General features: G+C 41.1%; 1 protein-coding gene across 7 annotated transcripts in view; it reads right to left on the bottom strand.

The window, feature by feature from the left end:
- Rbm33 (RNA binding motif protein 33) overlaps positions 1-26,817 on the bottom strand; it is a 99,757-nt gene extending 72,940 nt beyond the window's left edge. For all 7 annotated transcript variants that reach the window (XM_051152216.1, XM_051152217.1, XM_051152221.1 and 4 more), the window contains exons 1-5: positions 26,661-26,817; positions 13,788-13,866; positions 8,591-8,639; positions 3,953-4,029; positions 1,488-1,800 (exon numbers count right to left, since the gene is read on the bottom strand). In XM_051152216.1, the coding sequence (XP_051008173.1) occupies positions 1,488-1,800; positions 3,953-4,029; positions 8,591-8,639; positions 13,788-13,866; positions 26,661-26,703 (561 nt within the window). In that variant the 5' untranslated portion in view covers positions 26,704-26,817. The remainder of the gene's footprint in view (positions 1-1,487; positions 1,801-3,952; positions 4,030-8,590; positions 8,640-13,787; positions 13,867-26,660) is intronic.
- Positions 26,818-27,066: the final 249 nt, after the last annotated feature.

The following is a 27,066-nucleotide window of genomic DNA, read 5'->3' as shown; positions in this document are numbered from 1 at the left end:
GATGCTGATTTATTTATGTGGATTTTGTATTATTCCTGGGACATTAGGTGGTCCCAAGTTGGACAATGAAATGCATTAGAGGAAAATTTCTCACTAACTACAAGTTCTCTCTTTACAAGTCCATAATAACCAAGTAAGTGGCTGAGCAAGCTCACCCTATACACACTTTCCACTCTGTGTGAACACTTCCTCTATTCCATGCTTTTTATGGTCCAACAATATTTATATGAATTATAATTAGTAAAGATGTGCTATTTAAGGAATAGAGAACCCAAAAACTGAACAGCTAATGTTACAAATGAACAGTAACAGTCAACTACCACAAGAAGAAAAGAAGCCCATTTTCGAAAAGAGCCTGGGTTAATTCAACAAGCATTTTAAATTGTGGTGTCTCACATATGCAAGCATCCAGCATTAGAAGACACTATCTACTGAAGGTCTGACTGCTAATATATATCGCTATAGGATCAGACAACAGGCTCCATTATGCTGTTTCACGACTCTACTGACCACAAACTACACACACTTTCTGAAGAACAAACACAACACCCAGTCAGGACTGAACTAAATATTTTCAGGCTCTGTATCCTCAACCCCTTGTAAAGAAGGCTGCTACATAACATGAGGCCCAGTCCTCAAATGTAAGCACCACAAATGAGAGTGCTACTCTCACCAACAAGGACTCTACTGGACACCTCCTGTCCATCTCAGCAGTTCCACATCCACTCTGCCTTCACGGAACCCCAATGAGATGAGACCCTTAGGCACTACACGATGAGGTAATAACAGCTTTTCATCATGAATGTCATTAGGAGCTTTTTAAAAAAACAAACCTCTTCTGATAACGTACTATTATGACAATGACCAATCTTACACCAGTACCCATTTCTCTCCTGGAATTGATAAAAATAAACACTACCTACCGTGGACATCTTTCTGAAATAAAGACTAGCACCATCTTAGGTTGCTGATTACAGATAACAAATTATGTGTGACATTTTCTAAACTAACCTCAACCTCTTTATTCAGGTTTAGACAGTTCACAGTAAGATAGGGATAAATGAAAACAGGACATCAATCACTGTGGAATATTAGCACCTTAAAGATGTCTTTAGCAGGTCAATAATCTTTTCACCTTAGAAGGACTTTATCAGATCTTGTCTAAAGCCTGGATAAAAGCTCTGCATTAAGTACTTCTAACATTGACAGTGTGCCTCCACCACACAAAGCTGTTTTCTTCCTTAGAGTGCAATCCTCAAGGTCACAATTCTTTGTAGCCTCCCAGAATGACAAAGGAGCATTACCACTGGCCAAACAAGCTGTCAACACAAACTTTGTCATAGCTCTGATAAAGAAACTGGCAGACAGTGATAATAAGGTCTAATTTCTCTCCTTCCCATGGGAGGTAAATAGATTTCAAATCAGTCTAGAAACCTATGCGCAGGAAGCCATGTTATCTTTGGCCATTCAAAAGAGAAAAGACTCACTGTAAATTCATCTAAAGGTTCATTGATTTCAATGTCCAGCACTTCATCATTGTACAGCTGCTCCTCCTCTGGTTCATCCCCATACTCTATTTGGTCTTCTGCCAACTCTGTATCATGGCCTTCATACTGTCCTTCTTCTGGGTACTCTTGAGTATACAGTTCTTGTTCCTGGGGTTTGTGGTAAGCTAGCTCATCCTCTCCTTGTTCATACACAGATTCTTGTTCTCCGGATTGGTCGTTGGTATTATCAGACAGCTCAAATGATGCAACTATGCCAGAGGTGGTATTCAGACTGATGGCGACACCCTGAGAACTAGATGACAAAACAGAATGAAAGACACACTGAGAGGAAGCTCAGAGCTGCATCATTACATAAGTGAATTGTAAGACTTAAGCAATCACTGGTAACATAGACATCCCACTGGGTGAGTGCACTCAGCAATCCAAGAAAATACAGCTGTGCTATATTCCAAGTGGTCTAAGGCCACTGATGACAATGTGAACACCATTTCCAGCATTGTCAGCTCTGTTATCTGACCAAAAGATTGAAGTCAGGCAGATGAAGAAGCTGGTCTGGCTGACAAACAACCAAGACTGAACCTAAACACTTTGCATCTCCATCTACATTTATAGAAAGAAACAGATGGAACCTGTACGGTAGAACTGTTAACCGAAAACAAGAATGCTGCTTTATAATCAGAAAAGCATAGGATTGATTTTAAGACTTATTTAAATTTATTTTATGGTATGTGTGATTGCCTGCACATACAGGCACTGCACGTATGACTGGTACCCATGGGCCAGAAGAGAGCATAGGATCCCCTAGAACTAGACATTACAGGTGACTGTGAGCACCCTAAGAAAGGCGCTGGGAGACAAACTGAGAGCCCTCTGCAAGAGCACTAAGTGCTCTTAACTGCTAAGCCATTTCGCCAGCCTCCACCGTTAGATATTAAGAACAATTTGGTTTCTTTTTAAAAATATATAATGTAAATAAATTATTAGGCCTTCTCTAGAAAATCAAAACATTAGAAATCTGTATGAAAGTATATCTCAATGTTCAAATAAATGTATGCTACTCACACACATATTTTTAAAATATAGTGGGTACACCAACTAGTTATGGTGGTTCATGTCTATAATCCCAGCACTCAGGAGCATTGACATGAGTTTCAGAACAGCATGTACAATACTACAATATGATCCTTGTCTAAACCAAAAAAACTAGCAATTTCTTCATAGGACAAAGAGTTTTAAAGCCACAAACCATATTATACCTAATTATATCACTAACTCCTAAAGTGCAAACATTTCAAAGAAAAAGTTCAAATGTAAGGGCTGGAGATATAGCTCAGCTGTTAAGAACACTGACCTAGGACCTGGAGAAATGGATCAGCAGATAAGAGCACTGTCTACTCTTCCAGAGGTCCTGGGTTCAATTCCCAGCAACCACATGGTGGCTCACAACCATCTATACTGGAACCTGACCCCCTCTTCTGGCATACATGTGTATATGCAGATAGAACACTCATACATAAAATGAATAAGTAAAATCTTTTAAAAATAAATAAATAAATAACACTGGCCTATTCTTCTGGAGGACCCAGGCTCTAGTCTAAGCACCCACATGGCGGTTCACAACCATCTATACCTCCAGTTTCAGAGGATCTGATGCCCTCTTCTGCTTTCAGAGAACATACAGTAGTACAGAAACATGCATTCAAACAAAATACTATATATATAATTTTTTAACTAAATAAAAATATTTTTTAAAGGGTTCAAATTCAATACTACAAAGTAAATCTGTGCTCATAGCAAGTAACCTATACAGTAAAACTGAGCACATCATAAACTTCAAGCTTCTGGATAAACTCCAAAGATACATTTCAAGGCCAACTTCACTTAAAAGATCAAAATAAAATTCCTGATATCAAAGAAGAGAATTGACAAATACATCTTGCTGGTAGAATGCTTTTAGCTATAAACCATGTGAGAAAAGAGGTTACAAATGTATGGCCTTTGTATGATGATTTACAATCACATTTATAACCCAAAAGCATGTGTATGTTTTCCCCATGTTTCCTCCTAAAATGGGAAATTTTTCTGAGTATTTCCAAGTACCTCTCCAGAGTGGTAGATCTGTCATGAAAAGAAAATAAAGGCAACAATATCAAACTGCAGTCACCTATATCAAGTCCGAAACTACTACATTATAAGCAGACACAGCACTGCGCCATCTCAACCTTCTCTGAATAACATATATGACTTTAGCCACTGAACTACTTATGGGAACAATCTATACGGCTTCCACATCAGAATACAACAATATCCCATTCAGAATGTAGTTATATGTTAGCAGTCCAATACCACATTATTCAATTACTCATTATTATTACAAAGTATATAAACAGTTCCCATGAATTTAGTTAAATGTGGTCCAGTTTTAATGAGTTGATATTGAGTACCTGAAATTTTCTTCATCTTCATTATCACTCTGTAAAAGATCATCGTTCAGCTCTTCATCTGACAAATCCGACTGATTCTAATTAAAACAAAAAAATCTAATTAGTGGGTTGTCATTTCCATAAAAAGACTTGTTACCGAGCACAAGCTTACCCTGAAAGGATTGTTTCTAACTTCCTGCTGCTCAACTTCTTGCCATCCAGAACGTTTGTTCAGCCTGGCATTGCCACAGAAAAGCCAGAGAGTCCACATACAGCCTACTGGCTAACCCCTGAGAAATTTTTAAATGCCAAAGGCAAGTAAATATCAAGCAAGAATAATGGTCACATTTATTCTAATTCTAGCACAAAAGGTTAAGTAAGACATCCCTGGAAGGGAATCTACTAAACAATTTTTTCTTAACCAAAATACTCAAACAAGAATGGCTGCCTTCCCACCCACCAGCTGATGGAATCAGATGCTGAGACTCACAGCCAAGCATTGGGCAGAACTCAGGGAGTCCTGTGGAAAGGGGCTGATAAGAAGGATCCAAAGGGGACAAGAACACCACAAGAAGACCAACTAACCTAGACCCGTGGGGACTTATAAAGATGGAAGCACCAACCAAAGAGCACGCGTGGCCTGGACCTAGGTCCCCTACACGTATGGAACAGTGGGCAGCTTGATCTTCATGTGGGTCCCCTGGTTAAGCTGAACGGGTGCTGTCTAGGTCATGGACTCTGTTGCCTGCTTTTCCATCACTTACCACCCCTAATGGGGCTGCCTTGCCTGGCCTCAGTGCATGAGGATGCTCTCAGTCAATGCAACTTGATGTGCTTGAGAGCACATGGGGAGGGGGAGCTGATGATTGGGGTGTAAAGTGAATATATATAAAAAAAAAATTTTTTTTTAATTTTTTTTAATTTACAAGTTTAAGCTGGGTACAGGTGCTCATGCCTATAATCCCAATACTCAGGGAGACAGAGGCAGACAGATCTCTGTGAGTTCAGGCCAGCCTGGTCTACAAAGCAAGGCCAGGACAACCAAGGCTACAAAAGAGAAACCCTGTCTTGAAAAACAAAACAAAAAAATTACAAGTTAAAAAAAGAATGGCTGCATTGCCTGGTTTGGTGGCACATGTCTTTAATCCCAGAACTCTGAGGCAGACTCAGGTAGATCTCTGTAAATGCAAGGTCAGCCTTCCAAAAGGAATAGTAGCCTTAAAATGACTAACAGTGACAGAAACAGAAACCTGAAGTTTGTAAACAGTAAGACATACAAGTTTGATATAAGCGGTTTGTATGGTCAATGGATTAGCAACATAACCGGCTTTTCCATATAGATGGCATGAAAATACAAATAACAGCTCAAATCATTCAGTGTTGTCACCTATCTTATTAGTATGCAGAAGCAGCAGAGTGATTTGCTAGAGTTTTAAATTCTAAGCTGGGCTAAAGATGTCCTAATATTCAAGACTGAGAGGTGGTTCAACTTTCTTCCTCTACTACAAGTATTCCTAAGTCTAAAAGGGACATACCCTTCCAAAGGGTAACCAAACACACACACACACACACACACACACACACACACACACACACACTCTCTCTCTCTCTCTCCCCCCGCCCCCCCACATGATTTTCTACTCCTATAAACGAAGCAATCAGTCTGATATCTACAGCTTATAAATAAAACATGTTAAACTTGACTGTATTTTTATTATAGTACTTCCATTAGTCAAAAATAATTCTAGGAAAATGTATTAGCTCAAGAAACTTCATCTACCTGTACAGTCAAATAAGCTACCCAAAACTACTCTTCCAATACAGAAGGATGGATCTGTGATTCACAGACCTAAGACAAATTCACTTTAATGATTACAACCAGCCATCCAAAGGGGCCAGTTCTGACAATGAAACAAATGTTACCCAGTAGTCAGGCCTGCTATGGACAAGCCTAAGTTTACTCTCCAATTCAGCAAACAAAAACTCAGGAAATACTTAAAAATTAGTAATTCAGTGAAACTCAAGGAGGGCTGTTTCACTCGTGTGTGTGTGTGTGTGTGTGTGTGTGTGTGTGTGTGTGTGTGTGTGTGTGTGTGTATGCACATGTTTAAACTTCAGGCATGCACTTGTGTATTTAAACTCCAAACTACTGGTTCCAAAGTCATTCAAGAAGTAATTTATCCAACAAACAATGAAATACATGTTGTGGTAGGTTCAGGTAGTTACCAACTCTCAGTTCTGAGAACTGAGCCATTCATTTCTCAGTCTACTGAAAAACAGAAACTGGAGGCAATCAACAAATGCCTATGTCCCTGGAAAACCTTTAATCCTCAAAAGAAAACAGGAAAGCAAAGAAGCCAGAGATGGTTTTCAGCACATCCCATTGAACTGGAGTGAACTGTTTCTCAGGCAAGGAGGGAGCTTGGGAGGGTTCTGATCAAAAGTCAAGAAGAAAGCAAGACTCAGAGCACAAAGGTCCCAAGTGAAGACCGCAGTGGCAGGGAGTGCTTATGAAACCCTTGGCCCCATCTTCCCAAGGAGAACAAGTCCCCTCCCCAAAACTCCTAAGAATGAGGACTGTCCACAAAGCAGGAGGAGTTTAAAGATGGGGACAAAAAGATCCAAACATTAGCACTCATGAGAGACCCCTTGGTGTACCAACCTGTCCCATACATGAGGTGATGCTAATGTAAAACAGATAGACGGTCTTACAAACTAGCAGCCTAACTCCACCTCAGCCATCCTCTTCCTCAGTTTAGAGCCTTGCCTTTTCAACACTTTAAATCTGGCCCTAGATGTTCTGTTCCTTCACAGGGCCTAAGTGTCACTACAAAGGCACACCTCTATACATTTCACTTGTTCTGAGGGAAAGCAGAGTGCAGGCATCCAGTAAAGTTACAGACAAGAACAATAAACTTGCTAATAAATACCTTGAGAAAGGTCCAATCTTAACAGAAATCAAATAATTATGAATTAAACAACCAGCAATCAATAACACCAGTCACACTGACAAAGATTCTTTTTTAAAAGCAGCAACAGACCTGTGGAATGCAAAAATGAGAAATACTAAGACACACACTGCTATCTGGAACAAAAGCTAATAAAAAAAAATACTGATGAGGCCTACGAGTCACAGACAGCATCAGCAGGACAGAAATGAATCCACAGCCCAAATCTACTCTACTGTCTGGAAGAGTACAGTTCTTAACCATGTGAGCCCTAACAATCTTAAGACTTGAAAATGAAGCACAAAGACTTATGTTGAGGACCTGGGGAGAAGGCTCGGTGAGTGTTTGCCACACAAGCATAAAAACCTGAGTGTAATCCCAGCACCATGTGAAGTCAGGTGTAGCAGCAGTATAAACCTAGATTCCACCAATAGAGGATGAGACACAAGATCCCTTGGGCTCACTGATTAGCCAGTCTAGCAAAAACAGTGAGCTCCAGGCTCACTGAGGAACCCTGTCTCAAAAAAATAATGTGGCAAGCAACTGAACAAGACACGTAGCAGCATCTTTGGCCTCCATATACACAAAAGAACACACATAAGCACATATATGTATGTGCACAGCTCCTTTCTCAGACACAAATGCTTGTACATACACACACTCACAAATGCCATTAACACTTAATATTAACATATATAGTTAACCAAAATATATTAATTCACTTTAAGAGGCCTAAGACGGTGGCTCAGGGAATAAAGCACTCACCAATCAAGGACTGGAGTTCAGATTCCCAGCACTTATGCAAAACCTTGGTGGGCACAGTGGTGCACCTGGAACCCAAAAGCTTGGCAGAGGGAAACAGAAAGCCTGGAGCAAGCTGAGGAGCTAGACTAGCTGAATCAGCTGGCTTCAGGTTCAGCAAGAGACCCTGCTTCAATAAGGTGAAGAGTGGCTAAGGGAGATGAGAATGTCAACCTAACCTCCACATATACATGTACATACAAGTACACCCAAACATGTAAACACATGCAGACATACATACCACTTGCCCACAAAAAAGAGGAAAACAAAATTCTTGCTTTCATCTCTTGCTTCACATTTCTACTTTTCAAATGATTTATGAAACAAACCGAAGGTATATTATAGATAAACACATATATTAAAAATAATACTTCAAACTGTTTAATCAAAAAGGTCTAGAAAATAATCCACGAGAACTAGCTGTATTTAATGCAGAACTGTTATATAGTATATATTATGCGCTATGTATTCGATATATCATATAGTATTATTATAGTTTGGAAATTTTATCTTTAAGCTATCAGCGAATAGTGCGTTCCAGAACCACCATGTAAAGAAAGTATCAAACCCATTAAGTGTTACATTCTTTTAAGGCAAAAGCATGTTTTATGCTATTGTTATCCCAATTCTGTTACCTGCCAGAGTGAGCTGGACACAGTAGAAACTAAAATATTTGCTCTCCATGGTACTATCCAGAGCACCTACTACTAAGCAGCCATTCGGCTGAGCTGAGGAGTAACTCCAGGACAGAACACATGCTGAGCATCTATGAGGCTCAGAACAACAAAACAATCACTCCATTTATAAACTTCTGGTCCATGCTCAGCTCTCAAGAAGCCCACCTCATACACAAGTGATGGTAGTGTGTCCCTGTAATTAAGTAATTCTTCTAAGCGATCTTATTTTTTACCTTTTTGCCAGACAGTAAATCTTCTCCAAGCAAGTCATCTTCCAGTTCACTAGGGAAAGAGAAATAGAAAATGTCACTCCTATTAGACTAGAAAATGAGCAGTAGTCACTCAAAAATCCAGTAAAGGCTCCAGGGTGTGGGTACTTTCTGGTAGCTACACTTTTCCTCCCTCTACAAAAAGAATAGGTATTTTCAAGGACACAGGGACAAGTCTGTCCATTTGTCAGCTAAGGTCAGGATCAATACAGAAGGTGGCTTACTAGATTTTAGCTGAAGCTCAACACCACAGTAGAGTACTTTATCCCTTTGTACCCGCTGAATTATCAGCAAAATAAGAAATACACGCAAAGGAAAACCTAAGCTTTCTCCTATCTTTAAAAACTTATGAAATAAAGGAAAAGGTATAAAATGCCATTAATCAGGAAGAGAAAAAAAAAAAAACCACAAGAAATCATCTGATACTCATCAAACTAGTGGAAACCAACAAAGATCTAAAGTAATTGAGCCAGACTGATGGGTGACTCCGTAGTTAAGAGCACCTCCTGCTTTTGAAGAGGATGAGTTCGGTTCCCTGCACCCATGTCAGGCAACTCACAACAACCTTCAAGTCCAGCTACAGCGGATTCAACATTCCCTTCTGAACTCCAAGGGCACTGTACTCATATGGCATGCATGCATGCACACAGGCGCACACACCCAACTTAAAAACATCTTTTAAAGAAAGAAATTTAAAATTATGATGAGGTTATAAAATTATATGCAGTTACTAAGGAGTTAGGTGTGGAAATCACAGTGATCACCTGCCCCATTTCCCAGCATGCTTTTGTGCTGAAGTGATTAGGAACAGGTTTTCTCCAGGCTCCAGAAGGAACCTTTAACACATCAAGAAGTTTGACTCCACGGCATTTTTTAAATGTTTTTATTACTCAGAGTTATGTGAGACCATTCCACTCAGGTATAACACACAGCACCTCTTTTCCCCACTCCCATTTGCTCCCTTTGTTTCCAAGGCAATTCTGTTCCTTTCTACATTCTTATCACCAGCACATATGTGATACTATGTATGTATTTACAACATCTAGGTCCCAAGGCAAAAGAAAAAAAATGTCAAAACAATATTTTTGTTAAATAAAAATGGCTACCACTAGATTATGTTTTTAATTCCAGGGAAACAACTTCTTAAAAGCAAATGATTTTATAAACCAACAGAAACAAGAAAAACACAATTAAGACTCATGATGATCTAGGTACAAAGAGGCCCACAAAAATCTAACTGTACCAGACTGGAGAGATGACTCAGTGGTTAAGAGTACTGTCTGCTCTTCCAGAGGTTGAGTTCAATTCCCAGCAAGCACATGATGGCTCACAATCATCTACACTAGGATCTAATGTCCTCTTCTGGCATGCAGGTATACATACAGATAGAGCATTCATACACATACAATAAATAAATAAAGAAATCTCTTTTTGCTTTAAATCTAACTGTACCAATATTCTTATTTAAACTATTTAGGCTCTGGTTAACAAATTCTCTAAGTTTTGAGATTAATACCAACACTAATTTACTATTACTGAACACAATACTAGGAGCTCTAAGAATGCAAAGACAGAGCTGAAAAGTATGCTCCCATAAAAGACCTTTCAGAACTAGAAACAACCTGGCAAATTGTTTGGTTCATATGCTAAAAGCTACTAGTTACCCTGTTAACTAGTCTCATAGCCTCACTTCATAACTAGAAATACGGACAAGACCTTAAACAGCCTGCCAAATGTCATACAACAGAAAGAGATGCAAGACAAGGCCGTTAAAAACCACCTTCCTGACCTCTGTGCAGTTCCTTCCAACATTTTAAAACCAGTAATACTTGGAATTTGATTATCTTCTATGTTACATTCCTCTTGTGGGGGCAGGAAACTAAGCTGCCAGCCAATGCCCTATTTGAGAACCGGATTCTGTATGACCAAAACCTCTGTATGACCAAGTACCTCTTTAAAAACAAGTATCTCTCCATGTCACAGCTTTACAGAATGGAAAATGGAAGGCAATACAGCTTTCCCAGGACACACTAACTGGGATGGTAATAAGAGAAATAGTCATAATTACACCAAAAAAACCTGAAAAGAATACACAACTTTTCCTAAAAAGCAAAAGCATTGGAAAATAAGACACCAATTTTCAATGACTATGTCACTTATTGTCAGTCACCTGGCTATGTATGACAGCATGGGCACTGCTTGAGAACCCAGTCTCCTGCCCTCTGGTATCTGTTCACTCTAGTCCCTTTCAAGCCATTCTGGACTTGGACTATGTCCTCTATGAATGGCTCACATAGCTGTCCTCACCTCCAGCTTCTGGATTCAGTCAAACAAGGGAAATGTCACCAAATTGGAAGAAATCAGCCCTTCCCCTCTCATCAGTCCAAGGCAGGACAGGGACAGCCCTAACCCACACACACATATAATACCACCACCTCCACCTCCACCTCCACCTCCACCTCCACCTCCACAGTTTTCCTGGCTGCCCAAACCTGCCCTCCCCTGGGACCCAAGCAGGAACTAGTATGTTTTGGGCACCTATCCTCATTCTTTAAACCTACTCCCTAAAACCTTCATTAAGTGATTTTCAGTTACTATCTTCTCAATGTGCTCCTATCTTACTTAGACCTTATTTTAAAAAGAAAAGAAGCATGTGCTGGGTCAGCATCTCCATATTCTCCTGCAAATCTCCACTGACACAGCACGAAAATGGGTTTTTATAACAACCACTCTTCCCAACTTCTCCACTATGTAGCAGGCAGAAGGTGTTTTATGCTTAAGCAGTATCAAAAACATGCAAAACAGAGAATCTTGAATGTGCAAACATCATACTGCAGACCATGTGGGAAGAGAAACTGGTTTACAGGCAGAGACAACTGCTACCCATACTGAGGAGAGTAACAAAACCAGGCTTCCTGACGCCATGGCCAACCAGCACTACAGGAAAAGAAGCTGCCAAAAAAACTACAAGTCCCAACATCAGACAGATTCAGGAGCCAACCAGGATAAATTACAACTGATGGACTATTAGAGCAGACTGACAACCAGAAGGTAACTACTACAGATTAAATACAACTGACATAGGAGTCTATGCTTTAAAATTATTCTAAAGCAATGTGCAGTAGCGGAAGATGTTGTAGATAATTACTTTGGAAATGAGCAAATGAAAATCTGTCTAATCTGTGCCTTGAAAGAACTTCCTAGTTAACAAACACATTACAGGAAACAAACCACCGTGACTACTTGAAGTTCTCCAGAAGTGTGTGACTCCTAGTACAGGTACTTGACAGACATGAGAGGCTTCCACATACCCTGACTTCAATGTGAACAACCTTCACACCTATTCACATATAATAAAAGAGGTTTGACTATCTAAAGATAAGAAACCAAGCAGAAATCCTACAGTACATAACATTTTGTTTCTTTCACAAAGAACTAAAGTCTTCGGTTCTGAAAAATGACCTCCAAAGGCCATGATTCCATTAACGACATGGTCTCCAGGGTGGTGCTGATGAAGGTAATGAGACTTTGAGGAAACAGGGCCTAATGACAAGTCCCAGGAAAGCTCCCAGGAAATAGTGGGACATGGATTATGTTCCTGGCTCATAACATGAGTGGCTTTACTTAGCCAGGTGCCTCTACCATGATATGCTTCCTCATCAGAGGCCCAAAGATAATGAGCCACTCAATCATCAACTGGAGCCTCCAAAACTATGAGTCAAAACACTTAACTTCCAGCTAGGCAGTGGTGACCACGCCTTTAATCCCAGCACTTGGGAGGCATAGGCAGGTGGACTGCTGGGAGTTCAAAGTGAGTCCAGGACAGCCAAGGCTACACAGAAGTCCTGTCTTGAAAAAACAGAACAGAAGAAAACAAAACAAAAAAACAAAAAAAATCACACAACTTCCTATGTTAACTGTCCAAGCACTGTACTAACAGAAAATACAAATGGGAAGAACCAACACTTTAAAATGTGGACCTTTATTTGGATCTAATTCCAACCATAGGAAAGTAGACATAAACCTGCACTGTTAGAATATGCTGACACAGGCACACATGCAAACATAACAGGCAATAGGGGAAATATGAATATTCGTCAGACATGTATAAATGGCCAAGTATGTGTAGTCAGGGATTTTGCTTGGATGTAATGTGGCTGTCCTGCAAATACTCTGCATTTTAAGAAATAGTCTCAAGTGTTTCCAGGTGAAAAACTGTATCTGACTTGAGGGGTTTTTAGACTGTACAGATAAAAACTGATAACCATTCAAGGTGGCTGACAACACATTGGATTCACAGTGCTCTATTACACTTCCACATGTCTCTGAAAGTCCAAGTTAAATATCAATCAGTGTAATCAATTTCAGACAGACTGTACCCTGATTTAAAATAAATTAACTTTATCAGAACCATACAATACAAACATACCTCCCCCACCTCCACCGACACAAATAAGATACATCTCTTTCACACCCTAATTGTCCTCTCTAGACTCCTGACAGATGCACTGACTGAGTCAGGAAAAGCTAATTAATCTTATGTTGATCACCCAAGATTACACTGTAAATAATCCTATAAACTTCTGGGCATTTGTTCTTAAGCGGAATCAGTCCGTGACCATAGAGTGTTTCTGTTCACTCACCTCAGCACCACCTAACACAGCCAGCCTGTGCACCTCCAGCACTCCTTCTCTAAAAGGAGAGCTTCCGCCAGAGGCACCCGCCACAGTGAGATGACATCAGCCATCAACTGTTTTCCACTGAGTGTGCAAATGTGGATACTATGCAGGCATGTTCTCCTGAACTAATAGTTAGGGAGACGAAATTAAAATCAATACATATTAAAATGGCAACAAATTTAAAAGTCTTGCTAACTACTGGGTAGGATATACAGCAAAAGGTACTGTGCTATCCAAATGGTCATAGTGTTGTTCTATAAACAGAGAGAAAGCAGGCTCATGCTCTGCACAGCCTCTTACAGCATAAGCTCGGACCTGTCCGTGGTGCAGCCTGAAGAGACCTCCCATCAGTCCAGCAGGGAGGTTCATGTAGGATAAGGCACCAAGGGGCCAACACACTACCTTTGGTCAAGATCTCTGTATTCAGTGCAGGATCACAGACATCACACAGAGCACTCTGGGGAAGCCAAGTGTGGACATACCTGTCCCAGTCCTCATCAGCAGCCCTTCTTCTCCAGGACCTTTCTGCACCAGGCTTGTCAAACTGATCAAAGTCATCATCTGTGAATTAAGAGCCCACGCAAGTCAGTTTTGTTAAATTAAGACAGACACAAGGCAAATGCTAGGTTACCAGCTTCCTTAGAGTCCCGCTTAACCCTTCAGATATCTGTTCATAGCATCATAAATCCCTCACCATGCTGAAGCATTAGGTTTTTTTAAATAAAATAAAAGCAATCTAAAATTTATTAAATGCTAGACATGAAAATACAGTGAGAACAGCATTTTAAAAATTATAGCTTTTTATTGCACAAATGATTTGTTAAAAGTTACTCATAATAATTATTTTGGCATTCATGGATTCCTAAATAAGTAACTAATAATATAATACAATATGTATACAATATAAATAATAATATAACGCAAGCCATATAAAAGTTTTCTATTTGGCCACATTTTTATAAAAGGTAAAAACTGTCAAACCTTAAAGGCCAAAATTTCAACTGTATTATATTTAACTTAATATATCCAAAGTTTGACCATTAAGGGATGGATTCAGAACAGACAGCAGCAGTGGACATTTTGCTTTCGTGTGAAGTCCTAAGTGCATAGTTTACACACACAGCACAGTTCATATCCCAACACAGCTAGAGGCCACTGAGACAGTTCAGAAAGACAGACACGTTCTTTCTCTCTTTTGTAAAATAAAATTCATCTCACAAATTTTCTGTAAGTTTAAATGTGACAATATATTTTTAGAATAGGAGAGTCACCTGAGAGTTATTTTTATTGTTAGGGAATGCTAGAAACAAATTAAAGTTTTCATGTGACGTTGGGTGGTGGTAGTGCACGTCTTTATTCCCAGTACTTGGAAGGAAGAAGCAGGCAGATCTCTGAGTTCGAGGCCAGTCTGATCTACAGAGGGAGTTCCAGGACAGCCAGGGCCACACAGAGAGACCCTGCTTCAAAACAAACAAACAAACAAAAAAAAAAACCAAAAACAAAAGGGGGACAGGGAGGGAGCAGAGTCCATCGAGGCCCAGAACACTTGGGTGACACAAGTATCTGCAGCCTAAAGTAATTTCTCTAGCTCAGATTGAAAAACTAACCACTGAAGTTCTAACAAAGTCATCAACATATCAACCCTTACCTAGATCAGACTCCTAAAAAAAACCTAGTAAAAAACTGTTTTTAGCTGGGCATACTGGTGCACACCTTTAATCCCAGCACTTGGGAAGCAGAGACAGATGGATCTCTGTGAACTTGAGGCCAGCCTGGTCTACATAGTGAGTTCCAGGAAAGCCAGAGCTACATAGTGAGACCCTGTCCTTAAAAACAAACAAACAACTTTTTTGTCTAATGACTATGTAAAGTCTCTGAGATGACTCTAATGACAGTATCAAGTAAAAGACGCATTACAGACATTAACTACATGTTCTGAGTTGTGGCAGCAGACCCAGTGTTCCTCCACAATCACAAGGCTGGGCCTAGTTCTCTGGTACCTTTACCACTCCCGCCTGACCCCCCCCCCCCCCCCGCCGCTGTGGCTCAGCTGTAGGGGACATTATTAGAGAAGGAACCTTCTCCACACCAAGACCCACCTGTGACGGACACTCAACCCAGAGAACCCTGCTGAAGGGGGAAAAGAAGCTTCACATGCCAAATCAGCAAAGGAATCAATAAGCAAACAAGACTAAGAACCCCAGGAAGGAGTAGGGAAACAGTACCCACAGCCACTCCAAGGTATCACCTCAACATCCATTTCCAAGAAGGAAAAAAAAAAAAAAAAAGACCATAAACTGTTGCTGAGTAACAATTTCCTCTAGTCCATCCTACAGGAACTCAAATTAGCTTCAGAAAGTCCCTAAAACTCAACAGATTCACTAGGCACCTCCCTCCCAAGAGTAAACTGAGACTGTTGAGAGTCACCCTCAGACAAGCCAAATTGTGAAGAAGATACTCAGACCAGCCAAGCTGAAAAAAAAAAAAAAAAAAGAATCTTGAATAATCAGACCAGACTAGCTGCAGAGTAAAGGTTTAGATCAACTAAGTCACTTGAAAAGGACACTTTTGAGTCCCCTGCAAGCTGTTCGCAGTGTGCTTCAAGTTCTCAGTTTTCCTGAGCTGTCACCCAGGCTGGGGTGGGCTTTAGTGAGACAACTGTGTTTGAGTCATTTCTACTCCTGTAAGTAACCTCACCCACATTCCTGTAAGTAGCCCCCCTAAAACTCACTGGTTCACCAAGCTGGACTTTGGTGGTTTCTGTACTTTGGTCTGTAGTAAACTTATTATCTGAGGTGAGTAGGCGTGCGTGCATTTTGTATTTTCCCTCTCCCCAGGAAGTCTTATGACACAACATACATCAAAGAAACAGAAAGGTGTACCCTTCATACATGGGGATGGGAGGAAAGAGGTAGCAGAAACTGCTTGTGAGAGGTTCATAAAAACATTTAAGTAGCCATCACAGAAGGAACTAAATGAAATTAGGAAGAACCAAAAACTTAGGTGGTAATGCCACAGCAAAGGACAAATAAAGAAGCAAATCAGTTCAAAACCAAATAAACTTTGAAATTAAAAATAACAGAAAGGCTGGCAAGATGGCTCAGTTGGGGCAAAGGCACCTGTCACTGGGCACCAGACTAAAGATCAGAGTTCAAGCCCCATAAGCCCCATAAAGGTAGAGGTAAAGAACCAACTCCTGCAAGTTGTTCTCTGACTTGTGTATGTGAATGAGCGTGCAGGTACAGATACACACACACACACACACACACACACACACACACACACACACACACTTTAAAAATCAAATACATCATAGGAACCAGGCATGGTAGCTCCCATGTGTAATTCTAGCACTAACTTTGAGGGTAGAGGCAGGAGAATGGCTTAAGTGTAAGGCCAGCCAAAGCTATGAAGTGAGATCTAGGCTAGCCAGGGTTAGAGTATGAGACCCTGCCTCAAACAGTTAAACAAACTAAATTCAACTACAGGGGTCATAAAAGCAGATTCAAGCATGCAAAGTAGAAAAAACAACAAATGACCACTATTGCAGACAACACGGATAATCACTATCCCATGAATATAGACACAAAAGGAATACCAGAAAGGAGGTACAAAGGATCAGGAAAGACACCTGAAGACATAGCTGAAAACTTCCCAAATTTATTGGAAAAAAAAAATCAGCTTTCATATCTAGAAAAGTTCAACAAATTTAATTTACAACACAATAAAAAAGGTATAAATACCAGTTAAAATGTACCAAATCCAAAGGCTAAGAAAATTCTGAAAAGAAGGGGGCTAGAGAGATGGCTCAGCAGTTAAGAGCACTGTCTACTCTTCCAGAGGTCCCAAGTTCAATTCTCAGCACCTACATGGCAGTTCACAACTGTCTGTAACTCCAGTTCCAGAGGATCCAACATGCTCTCACAGACATACATGCCAGTAAAACACCAATGCAAATAAAATAAATAATTTTTTTAAAAAAGCAAAGTTGGGCTGGAGAGATGGCTCAGAGGTTAAGAGCACCGGCTGCTCTTCCAAAGGTCCTGAGTTCAATTCCCAGCAACCACATGATGGCTCACAACCATCTATAATGAGATCTGGTGCCCTCTTCCGTGTGCATGTGTACTTGCAGACAGAACACTGTATACTTAATAAATAAATAAATAAGTCTTAAAAAAAAAAACAAAGTAAAGCAGAGTATAAGGAAAAAAAATCTGAAAAAGAGAAAAGGCCTCATCACTACAAGGTAACCATAGTAAATGCCACTCATCATCAGGACCAGTAGGTTACAAAGGGTAACAGAGCTCAAAGTGCCTTATAGCCTGCAAAACTATCCTTCATAGAGATGAAAATAACATGCACAGGAAACTACAAGCAAGATCTCTGTGGCTAGCAGATCCACAATAACTAAATTATGTGGTATGTGAAAATTACTCCATTACTATTTTTTGAAATAAGATGAAAATGCTTTTAAGTTGAGATAATACTAGACATTAATAGGACACTAAATAATGGCTGGTGTCCTTGTGAGAAAAAGATTTGGAGACAAGACATAAAGCAGGAGAAAGGCCATGTCAGGGCAGACAGTGAGGCTTCTAGACAAGTCCACCAGGAACTGGAAGGGTATGCTATCCAGACCCCCCAGAGACCTTCTGGTCTCCGGACTGTTAATCACTTTCCATCAAGCTACCCACTTAATGGTGTTTAGATACACATACTTATATCTTCTACTGGAATCGGGGTGGGGGTGAGGGTGTAGTTCTTATCCTTTGTCAGCCATTCCCTGTGCTCTCCTGGATGTGCACATATCTTCATGGTATCTTGCAGATCCTATGAGCTTTTTTCCCCTTCTCCGTTAAATGGATACTCTCACAGACCTCCATATTTGCTCAATCTCCTACTGAACTGAGAGATTAGTTCCAAAAGTGTACTTTTCAGATCTAGACTTGCCCCTTGCTGCTTCTTTGTAATTTCTCTTTACTGCTGTCTCATTTCTGAGCATGCTGTTCTCCAGACTTCTTTCAGTGTAAGCTTGTTCACTTGTTTTGGTTTCTTGTTTTTGTGGCCTGGGGTTTCTTAAAGCAATTCGGGTATTTAAAACAGTTACTTCTGTTTCTGGGTCCCTGGTGGGTGGTTCCTATTTCTTTTCCTCCTATGAGGATTTTTTTTCATTTAAAACTATGTATCTTGGATACCTCAATAGAGTAACAATTCATCTCTCCCATGTCCACAGTTGCTGCTTTTACTCTGGCAGGCTATTATCCATTAAATGACTTCCAAATCATTTCTTCAAAGACTATCCTAGCCTCCCTTCTTGAACGAGGTTACTGAAACTCCTAGCTAGCCAGTGACCTAAAAGGGTTCTCTTTAAATACCTCAATACAACAAGGTAAGGAAAAATTCAACAATGCATAGCCATGATAACAATAAACAAACTGAATCTGCAGCAACACTCTGTAAAAACACAGAAGAAAATCTCTGGGGGCTATGCAATTATTCTTTTATGTAACAGGAAAATCAAAACTAATGGAAGATCTGACAAACTGAGCACCATGAGAAGCTACAACATCTACTCTCCCAAAGGCACAGTCAGGTAAATGAAAAGAAGCCAGACAGCTCTTACTTTCCCAGTGAACTATTCCTGCCCAAGCATCACAATGGGTAGCCAAGACCTCAACTGCCATCTTCAGGGAGTGGGAGCTGTGCTGTAAAAGGAAGTCCTAACTGTAGGGTTGTCAGGAAGTGCTGATGCTGCACAGTAGCTGTTGAAATCATTACAATCTACATCAATCTGTCTTTAAATTTTACAGACAATTGTTTGAGGAGTTAGTGAGGAATCAGGACATACAACTTTCAGCTCACTGATGTGTCCACCATAAGGGCATGACTGTGAGACTACATTCCTGGGAGGCTAAGACTTGAAAATGAAAGTTCTAACTATAGCAGAATTTTAGCAGCGCCATTGTCTCTGGCATGAATTCTGGAGTGACAGCACCGAGGCTTTGAAATAGTCTTTTGTAAATAGTTAGTGATTGTTATCTCTGGGGGTTTTTTGTTGTTGTTGTTGTTTTGTTTTGTTCTGTTTTGGGGGAGGGGTTGCTCGTCCGAAGCATTCTCAGAGTCTTTGCGCAACCTAGTAGCAAGGCTGAGAATTGCTCAGGTAACGACACTTACCTAATGCTAGACAACCCCTAGGTCAGCTAAGAGGTTTGGTATGTGGAAACTGACTTGCTAACAGTGCCTTCTGTGTAACAATACAGAGGATCTGCAGGCTGGAGAGATGGCTCAGTGACCACTGTCCCCTCTTCCAGAGGTCCTGAGTTCAATTCCCAGTAACCACATGGTGATTCACAACCATCTGTAATGGGATCTGATGCCCTCTTCTGGCATGCAGGTGTGCATACACTCATATACAATAAATGTTTAAAAAAGAAAAGGCTCAGCACAATGGGCTGGAGGATCAGTCTTGAAAGGCTAATCCTACTGCTGCTGAGAAGCCTAAATTCATCTTGCAGTGTCTCTCTTTCTCGAATCAATTGTAACACACAACCCAGAACACTGACTCCTTAAATACAAATCTTTGGTTTTTCAAACAACCAGCCCCCATTCCAACAGGGAGGGGAAACTCCTCTCCATAAAAAAGAACAAATTCCAAGAGTTTTAAAAACTGCATAGGAACCAGAAACAAGACCCAATATTTCCTTTCAGCATACTATAATTAGTGCCCATCAAAATTCTTGATCACTTGGACCTCAGAATGTGCCCTTAGTTAAAAGCAGCAAAGAAGAAGTTGCATGTATAATTAGTTCAGATAGTCATTCCATTCGAGTGGGTCCCAAAACCAGTAACTTGTGTGACAATCCACTCCCATACACCTAAAAGAAAAAAATACAAGCCTAAAGTTATCTGTGTGTCAGTGCTCATGAAAGTGTCACTACAGTAAGCAAAAGGTAGAAACTCCAGTACAGTTAGGGAAATGATTGGCCTTTTTAATGTGTTTTATACACATGATAGAGGATCATTTAGTTATTTAAAAAGAAGAAAATTCTGCAACTGGGGAGATGGCGTAGTGGACACAGTACTTGTCATGCAAGCATGCAAGCATGAAGACTTGATTTTGGATCCCCAGAATCCAACATAAAAGCTAGGCCCAGCAGCATCTACCTATAACCCCTGTTATAGATCCCTAGAGCTTGATTTCTAGCCAGTTTAATCACAGAAACCTAAAAAATCTAAAACACCCAATCATTAAAACCAGAGTCCAAATAGCAATAACTAATGCAATTACCAAAGTGTCCTGGTTAGTTTTGTGTCAACTTGACACAAGATGGGGTCATCTGGGAAGAGGGAACACATTTGAGAAAATGGCCTCTATCAGACTGACCTGTAGGCAAGCCTACGGGAAATTTTCTTACTGATACTTGGGGGGCAGGGCAGTCTACCCCCAAGTGGTCCTAGAAAGGAGACTGAGTAAATCACGGGAGCAAGCGGATAAGCAGTGCTCCTCCATGAGCTCCATCAGTTCCTACTTTGAGTTCTGACTTCCTTAACTGATATGATGAACTATGGTGTGAAAATGTAAGCTGAAGTAAACCCCTTCCTCCCCAAATTGCTTTTGATTAACGTTTTAGCACAGCAACAGAAACCCCTATAATTCACAAAAGAAACAAAGGAGCTTTTGTATAGTAAAGCACTAAGAAATTTGAGAGTGTAAAGGTTTAAAAAAGTCAGGCATGGTGGCTTTTGGAAGCACCTGGAAGGCACAGGCAGGCAGATCTCTGTGAGGTCAAGGCCAGCCTGATCTACAGAGCGAGTACAGGACAACCAGGGTGACACAGAGAAACCCTATCTCCAAAACAAAACAAAACATTAAAAAAAAAAAAAGAACTATTCCACCTACAATGACAATATGTTAACTATTAGAAACAAGCCAGGCAGGATGGTACATGCCTTTAATCTCAGCCTGGTCTACAGTCTGAGTTCCAGAACAGCCAGAGCTACGCAGAGAAACCCTGTCTCTTGAGAAAAAGAAACAAAAGAAAAGGAAGAGGAAAAGAATGGAAAGGAAGAAGAAAGGAAGGAGCAGCAGCAGTAGCCACCGCCACCTGGCCTATTCACTCAGGCATCCTATGTCTAGTGAGCTGTGTCTTGCACAGGTTACATACTTAATAAACACCTGATAGATGACAAATGACAAAAAGAACTTGACAGTGAAACAGTCTTGACACTGGATCCAAGAATCCATACTATAAGAAGACCACTCTTGAGCAAAGCATGGCAGTGCATTCACATAACCCCAGCATCATGAAGAGTAAGGCAGGCAGAGGAGTTCAAGACCTATCAAAGTTCAAGTTACAATGACTATGGAATTCTGTACAGACTCCTGGATGGTGATTATAAAGCTCATTGTTTTGAGTGCACCAAGTTAACCAAAAAAACATTCCGGAGAGAGCACGCTGTGTTACAAGAATATGTGCACACAAACATGCTAGCGAGCCATAATGCTTAAAAGCTACTGACTGGAAATCCTACATAATAGAAAGGTAAAAAGCTAAGTACATGAAACCACAGAAGATCCAAGTTTGCACCAAACCCCAAACAAGGCTCCTTTTGGATTAACAGATACACAAAGGCATGTTGAAAGGAACTGACCTGGAGACGTCTAAAAGAAGGAAATATAAGAACAGATACAAGTCACAAGGTAAAGCTAAAACTGCCATACAGTTCAGAGTTTAAAGCAAAGTCACAGGGAAGACCAAAGGGCCAATCATCAAAATATGAACTTAGAAACAAGAAATACATTTGCGGCCCAATTTAAAAAAAAAAAAAAAATGAATGCATGAACAAGCACTCACAAGGCACTCAAAGATTCATTTGAACACTACAATGATCTAAAATACAGCATTGACACTATTCAAAGAGTACTTGAATGATGCAATGACAAAATGGTACTGAGTGTTTTAAATATGACTAGAGAACAGCTGCCCAAACTCTCCATATATATGCCTCAGTAGCCCTAATCTTACAGGTCTCCATCCTCAGACATTAGGGCGGGCAAGCCCTTGACAGTGAAAAGGTAGAAATAATAGAGATGCTCATGATAAAATAACAAATACTAATGCTGAGTAGATGTATCTTTCACCTTTGGGCACAGAAAGAAATGTTTCTCAAGGGAACATGCAAAACCAGAATGATGCACAATTCTATTCGCACTATTTTTTTTAAAGCATACTATTATCAGTATGTATACAACTAACATGTTGTACTGGCCGGTTTTGTGTGTCAACTTGACATAAGATTCAAATTGTCAGAGAGAAAGGATGCCCAATTGAGGAAATGCTGCCAGGAGATCCAGCTGTAAAACATTTTTCTTAATTAGTGATTGATGGAGGAGGGCCCAGCCTATCATGGGTAGTGGCATCCCTGGGCTGATGATCCTGGGTTCTATAAGAAAGCAGGCTGAGCAAGCCATGGGGAACAAGCCAGTAAGCAGCACCCTCCATGGCCTCTGCATCAGCTCCTGCCTCCAAGTTCTTGCCCTGCTAGAGTTTCTGTCCTGACTTCCTCCAATGAAGGACTGTGATCTGAAAGTAAACTGAATAAAACCTTTCCTCCTCAAGTTGACTTCTGGTCATGATGTTTCCTTGCAGCAATAAAACCCTAAGACATGTGTATAAAAGGTTACTTCCAAGGTGGTCATGTAAACAACAGATATTTCCATACCTATGGTGGTGCATGCCTTTAATCCCAGCACTCAGGAGGCAGAGGCAGGTAGATCTCTGTGAGTTCGAGGCTACCCTAGTCTACAAAGTGAGTACAGGACAGCAAAGGCTACACAGAGAAACCCTGTCTCAAAAAAAAAAAAAACCAAAAAACAGAAAACAAAAACCCAACACTCAAGGACTGGGAAGATGTCTCAGTTGATGAAGTATTTGCCACACAAGCATAAAGGCCTTGCTCAGATCCCCAGCACCCACACTGAAAAGTGGACCAGAGGCTTTTGAATTTATAACTGCCATGCTAGAAGATGGGTGGGGGTGAAGAAAAGACAAGGCACCCCTGTAGCTCCAGGGGATTCAACACCTCAGTCTTCTATGGGCACCTATAGTTCTTAAAATCTTAAAAAGCTGGTGATGCATTTACTTGGAGAACAGAGTCAGGCAGACCTCAGAATTCAAGAGGCCAGACAGAGCTGCACAAGACATTTGTCTCAAAACAAGCAAACAAACAACTAAAAATTTCCAAAGTTTATGTACCCAGAAAAACAAACCTGAAGTCTTTGTCACTAGCAGGCCTACAAAGCAAGAACACTGGAGTCCTCTCCACTCCCCGATTTTGTTTTTTGAGGCAGTGTTTCTCTGTGTAGCCTTGCCTGTCCTGGAACTCACGGAGATCTGCCCGCCTCTTCTAAGTGCTGGGATTAAAGGGGTACACCACCACCACACAGCCCAATTTATGACTTAAGTACATTCCTGTACCAAAGAATGAATTTTATGGGTTATCAAGATGGTTTATTGGACAAAGGCAATTGATGCCAAGCCTGACAACATGAATGCCATAAATAAATATTGACATTGGATAAATGTTGACATTGGACCTATTATTCTTTCTTAGGTGTTTGGAATTTAATTCAATCTTTTTCTTGACCCAAGAAACAACATTTTACAAGTACATTTTATTTTCCTCACCTATAAAAATCAGTGTGAGACAAGACACTCATCCTAACCCAGTTCGTGAGCTGTTTTATGAACTGTTAGGCCTTAACATACATCTCAGCTTGGAGGGGTCTTGCTAAAATTTATGTTCTGACTTTTCATTTTACACTGCAAAGCAATAACTGTATCTTGACATTTATTATTTACTATTATTTGCCCTTAAAGACCTACTTTTGCATGTAACTGATCTCAAATGTCCAGGTGCAATTTCTCTTTAGCAACAAGGGCCTCATGCTTCTCCCACTCTCCCTTGACAACAGCAAACACCTTAACAGAACTACTCTTGAAAGTTATGGGCATGCTTCATTCCTATAATCACCTGTCTCACACCACCATAACTGTACTTCAGCCACCTGCAGATTCAATTTGTTTCTGGCTAAATATTAGACACTGAAAATATTACCACCACCATCCTGCTAAATCAACCACTTACAATATATGAGATGATTTTAAGCAGACAATTCTGGAACATTTAATGGGTTTAGTTTAATAATGTATTGCGATCAGGCTACAAGCAGGCTTTATTGGGGATAGGGAGATAAAGACAGGCTCTCACTATGTGGCCCAGGGTGCCCTTAAACTTACAACCCTTCTACCTCAATTTCCCAAGTGCTGGGATTATAAACCCATGCCAGGTACACAACAGTCTTTTAATGTAATGAAACAGAAATCAGGGTTTGGCATAGTACCCACTAGAAGTAGCCATGAAATTTGTCCAAGTACAAATCACAATATCAATGTGAGAGGCAATATAAAGAGTCTGAAAGTCACTGTGCTAGGTGATTATGCTAATCTCAGGTGTCAAGTAAACAAGCTATAGCTATAAAGAAGGTATTACCTACTTTCCAGTGTAATGGTTTTGCTGTTATACAGCAAACATTATAGATCTAATGGACAAAAGGAGGGACAAAATATTTTCTTTTAAAGGAAACGTTTCAATCTCTAACTCATTTGACAAGTATTTGCTGAACACATCCATGTGGCCAGGAACTTGGGGTGATTGGCCAAGCAGGCAGACAGGATTGTCCTCACAGGTCTTACAGGTTACTCAAGAGGCCAAATTTAAAAACAACAACAACATAGAAAATTACAGATTAAGACAAATGTTCAAGGGAAAACAAGAATGCTACTAGATTGGGAAGAAGGCACTGGGATGGAAACAGACAAATATAAGGCAATGATTTTTTTCCATTAAGGCCTCCACCCTCAGGAGCCGGAACCTGCTGAATCAGGAGACAGACCTATAGGGCAGGAATAGTGCAGTGCACATGGGGTGAGAAACTCAAGCAGTCCCAGGACTGCAGAGCTGTTCAGTACCAGGGACCAACTCATATTGAACTTGCCAACCTTAGTAAGGTCAGTTGAACCTAAATAATGTGAACGCTGGCACCACAGTAAGATGGAAGAAAAAAAATCCAAACTTCCAGAAAACAGACCTAGCCTTCTTACTACAACCCTCAATCTTTCTGGCCTAATAATATATGTTAAGTATATTATTCATATATCTTATTCATGTGGATCTTAACCAGTATTTACTATTATTAAGATTTTTAAGTGAGAAATTAAAAGGACATAAAGGCACACAGTCCCTAGCCATCAGTGTCAAGTCTTCACATGCCACACAGCCTCTGGAAGACCTCAATGCACACTAGTAATAAAACAAATGGGAAATACAAATAAGATCTTCATCTTTTTGCTAAAAACAGCTTTGACCCAAGGGTTCCCATAAGGCTGTGCCTCACATTAAAAAAAAAAAAAAAAAAAAACCGATAGTTTTTACCTTCTCTAGTCAAGTAAGGCAGATAAAATGTTTTTACATTTAAATGTTTTAAGTATTTAACTAGAAAGCCTCGACTTTGTGTGTTTAAAAAAAAAAAATCATCTATGTAAGCTGGCACTGACATACACCATACCACGTCCTACCAGGAACAGCATTTGGCATGGAGCCTCTATCATTTTTGTGTTTTATCATACAAACGTTCTGGTATTGGGCCCAGAATTCCTAAGCAGGGTTGTTTTAACATGTCCGCCCATCTGTAAGCATCACAAAACGCCTCTAGAATATGCAGAATAGTTCAAGTTGTCTACAGCCAGAACCAGCTGGTGACAAATGCTTTTGTTGTCCACACTTTACCATGTAAGGGTCTCCTTTTATCCAAGTGCTGAAACGTCACTTTCAAGTATTGTTTCACATCTTAAAAACCCTCATTCAACAAAAATACGGCTTTACTTAAAACTGGTTAGGCTTTCCACATCGTTTACGATTGCAAGAAATTGGCTCAGAAACTGACCCTTTGTACCCTGTCTTCATCCCTTTCAAGCATACAGCCAAACAATTACAGGTTTTCTTTAGATAATGGGTATGAAGCACTTTAATAAGCCGCGAATATTTTTTTTTTCTTGCATTCTGAATGGGCTGCGTGCTGCTACCCAGGGAGAATCTTCCAGGAGGATTAGAAGTCGCCAGGGCCTCCCGACCCCCGACCCCGTCGCGGGCCCGCCGACTTCGCGGCGCCGCCTCGGGCCTAACGCTCCGCGCTCCGGGGCCTGACCGGCCTCGGCAGGCCCGGGGCGGCCCCGGCGGTGGCAGGGCGGCTCGAAGGCTGTACATAAAGGCTGCCCCGTGCGGGGCCCACGTACCTCCAGCGCCTGCTCCTCCGCCGGCGCCCAAGGCGGCCGCCATGGTGGTCCCCGGGCCCGGCCTTCAGCCGTCCCCCGATCCGCTAGCGGGCGGACGGCGCTGGTGCGGGCCGGGGAGGCGGGGGAGCGGCGAAGGCCGGACCCGCGAGCGAGCAGAGGCGAGGCCCGCGCGTCGCGGTCCGCAGCGGCCCCTCGCCTCCGCAGGAAGAAAACAACACTACGGCAACATGGCCGCGCCGCGGTGCACGCCGGGAGGAAGGCGGGCGGAAGAGCCGGCGGGGCGGCGGGCAGCGGGAGGGGGCCCGAGGTCCTCGGAGCCGGACCGCCCCGGAGTGCCCGGCGACGCGCGCCAGCTAGGAGGACCGGCGTACAGAGACGCCTTCCGCCAGACGAAAATGCGGAGGCC

Source organism: Acomys russatus, chromosome 10 (genome assembly GCF_903995435.1).
Source record: "Acomys russatus chromosome 10, mAcoRus1.1, whole genome shotgun sequence".
NCBI lineage: Eukaryota > Metazoa > Chordata > Mammalia > Rodentia > Muridae > Acomys > Acomys russatus.
The sequence above is the reverse complement of the archived record's forward strand: the minus strand, read 5'-3'. Positions and strand labels throughout refer to the sequence as shown.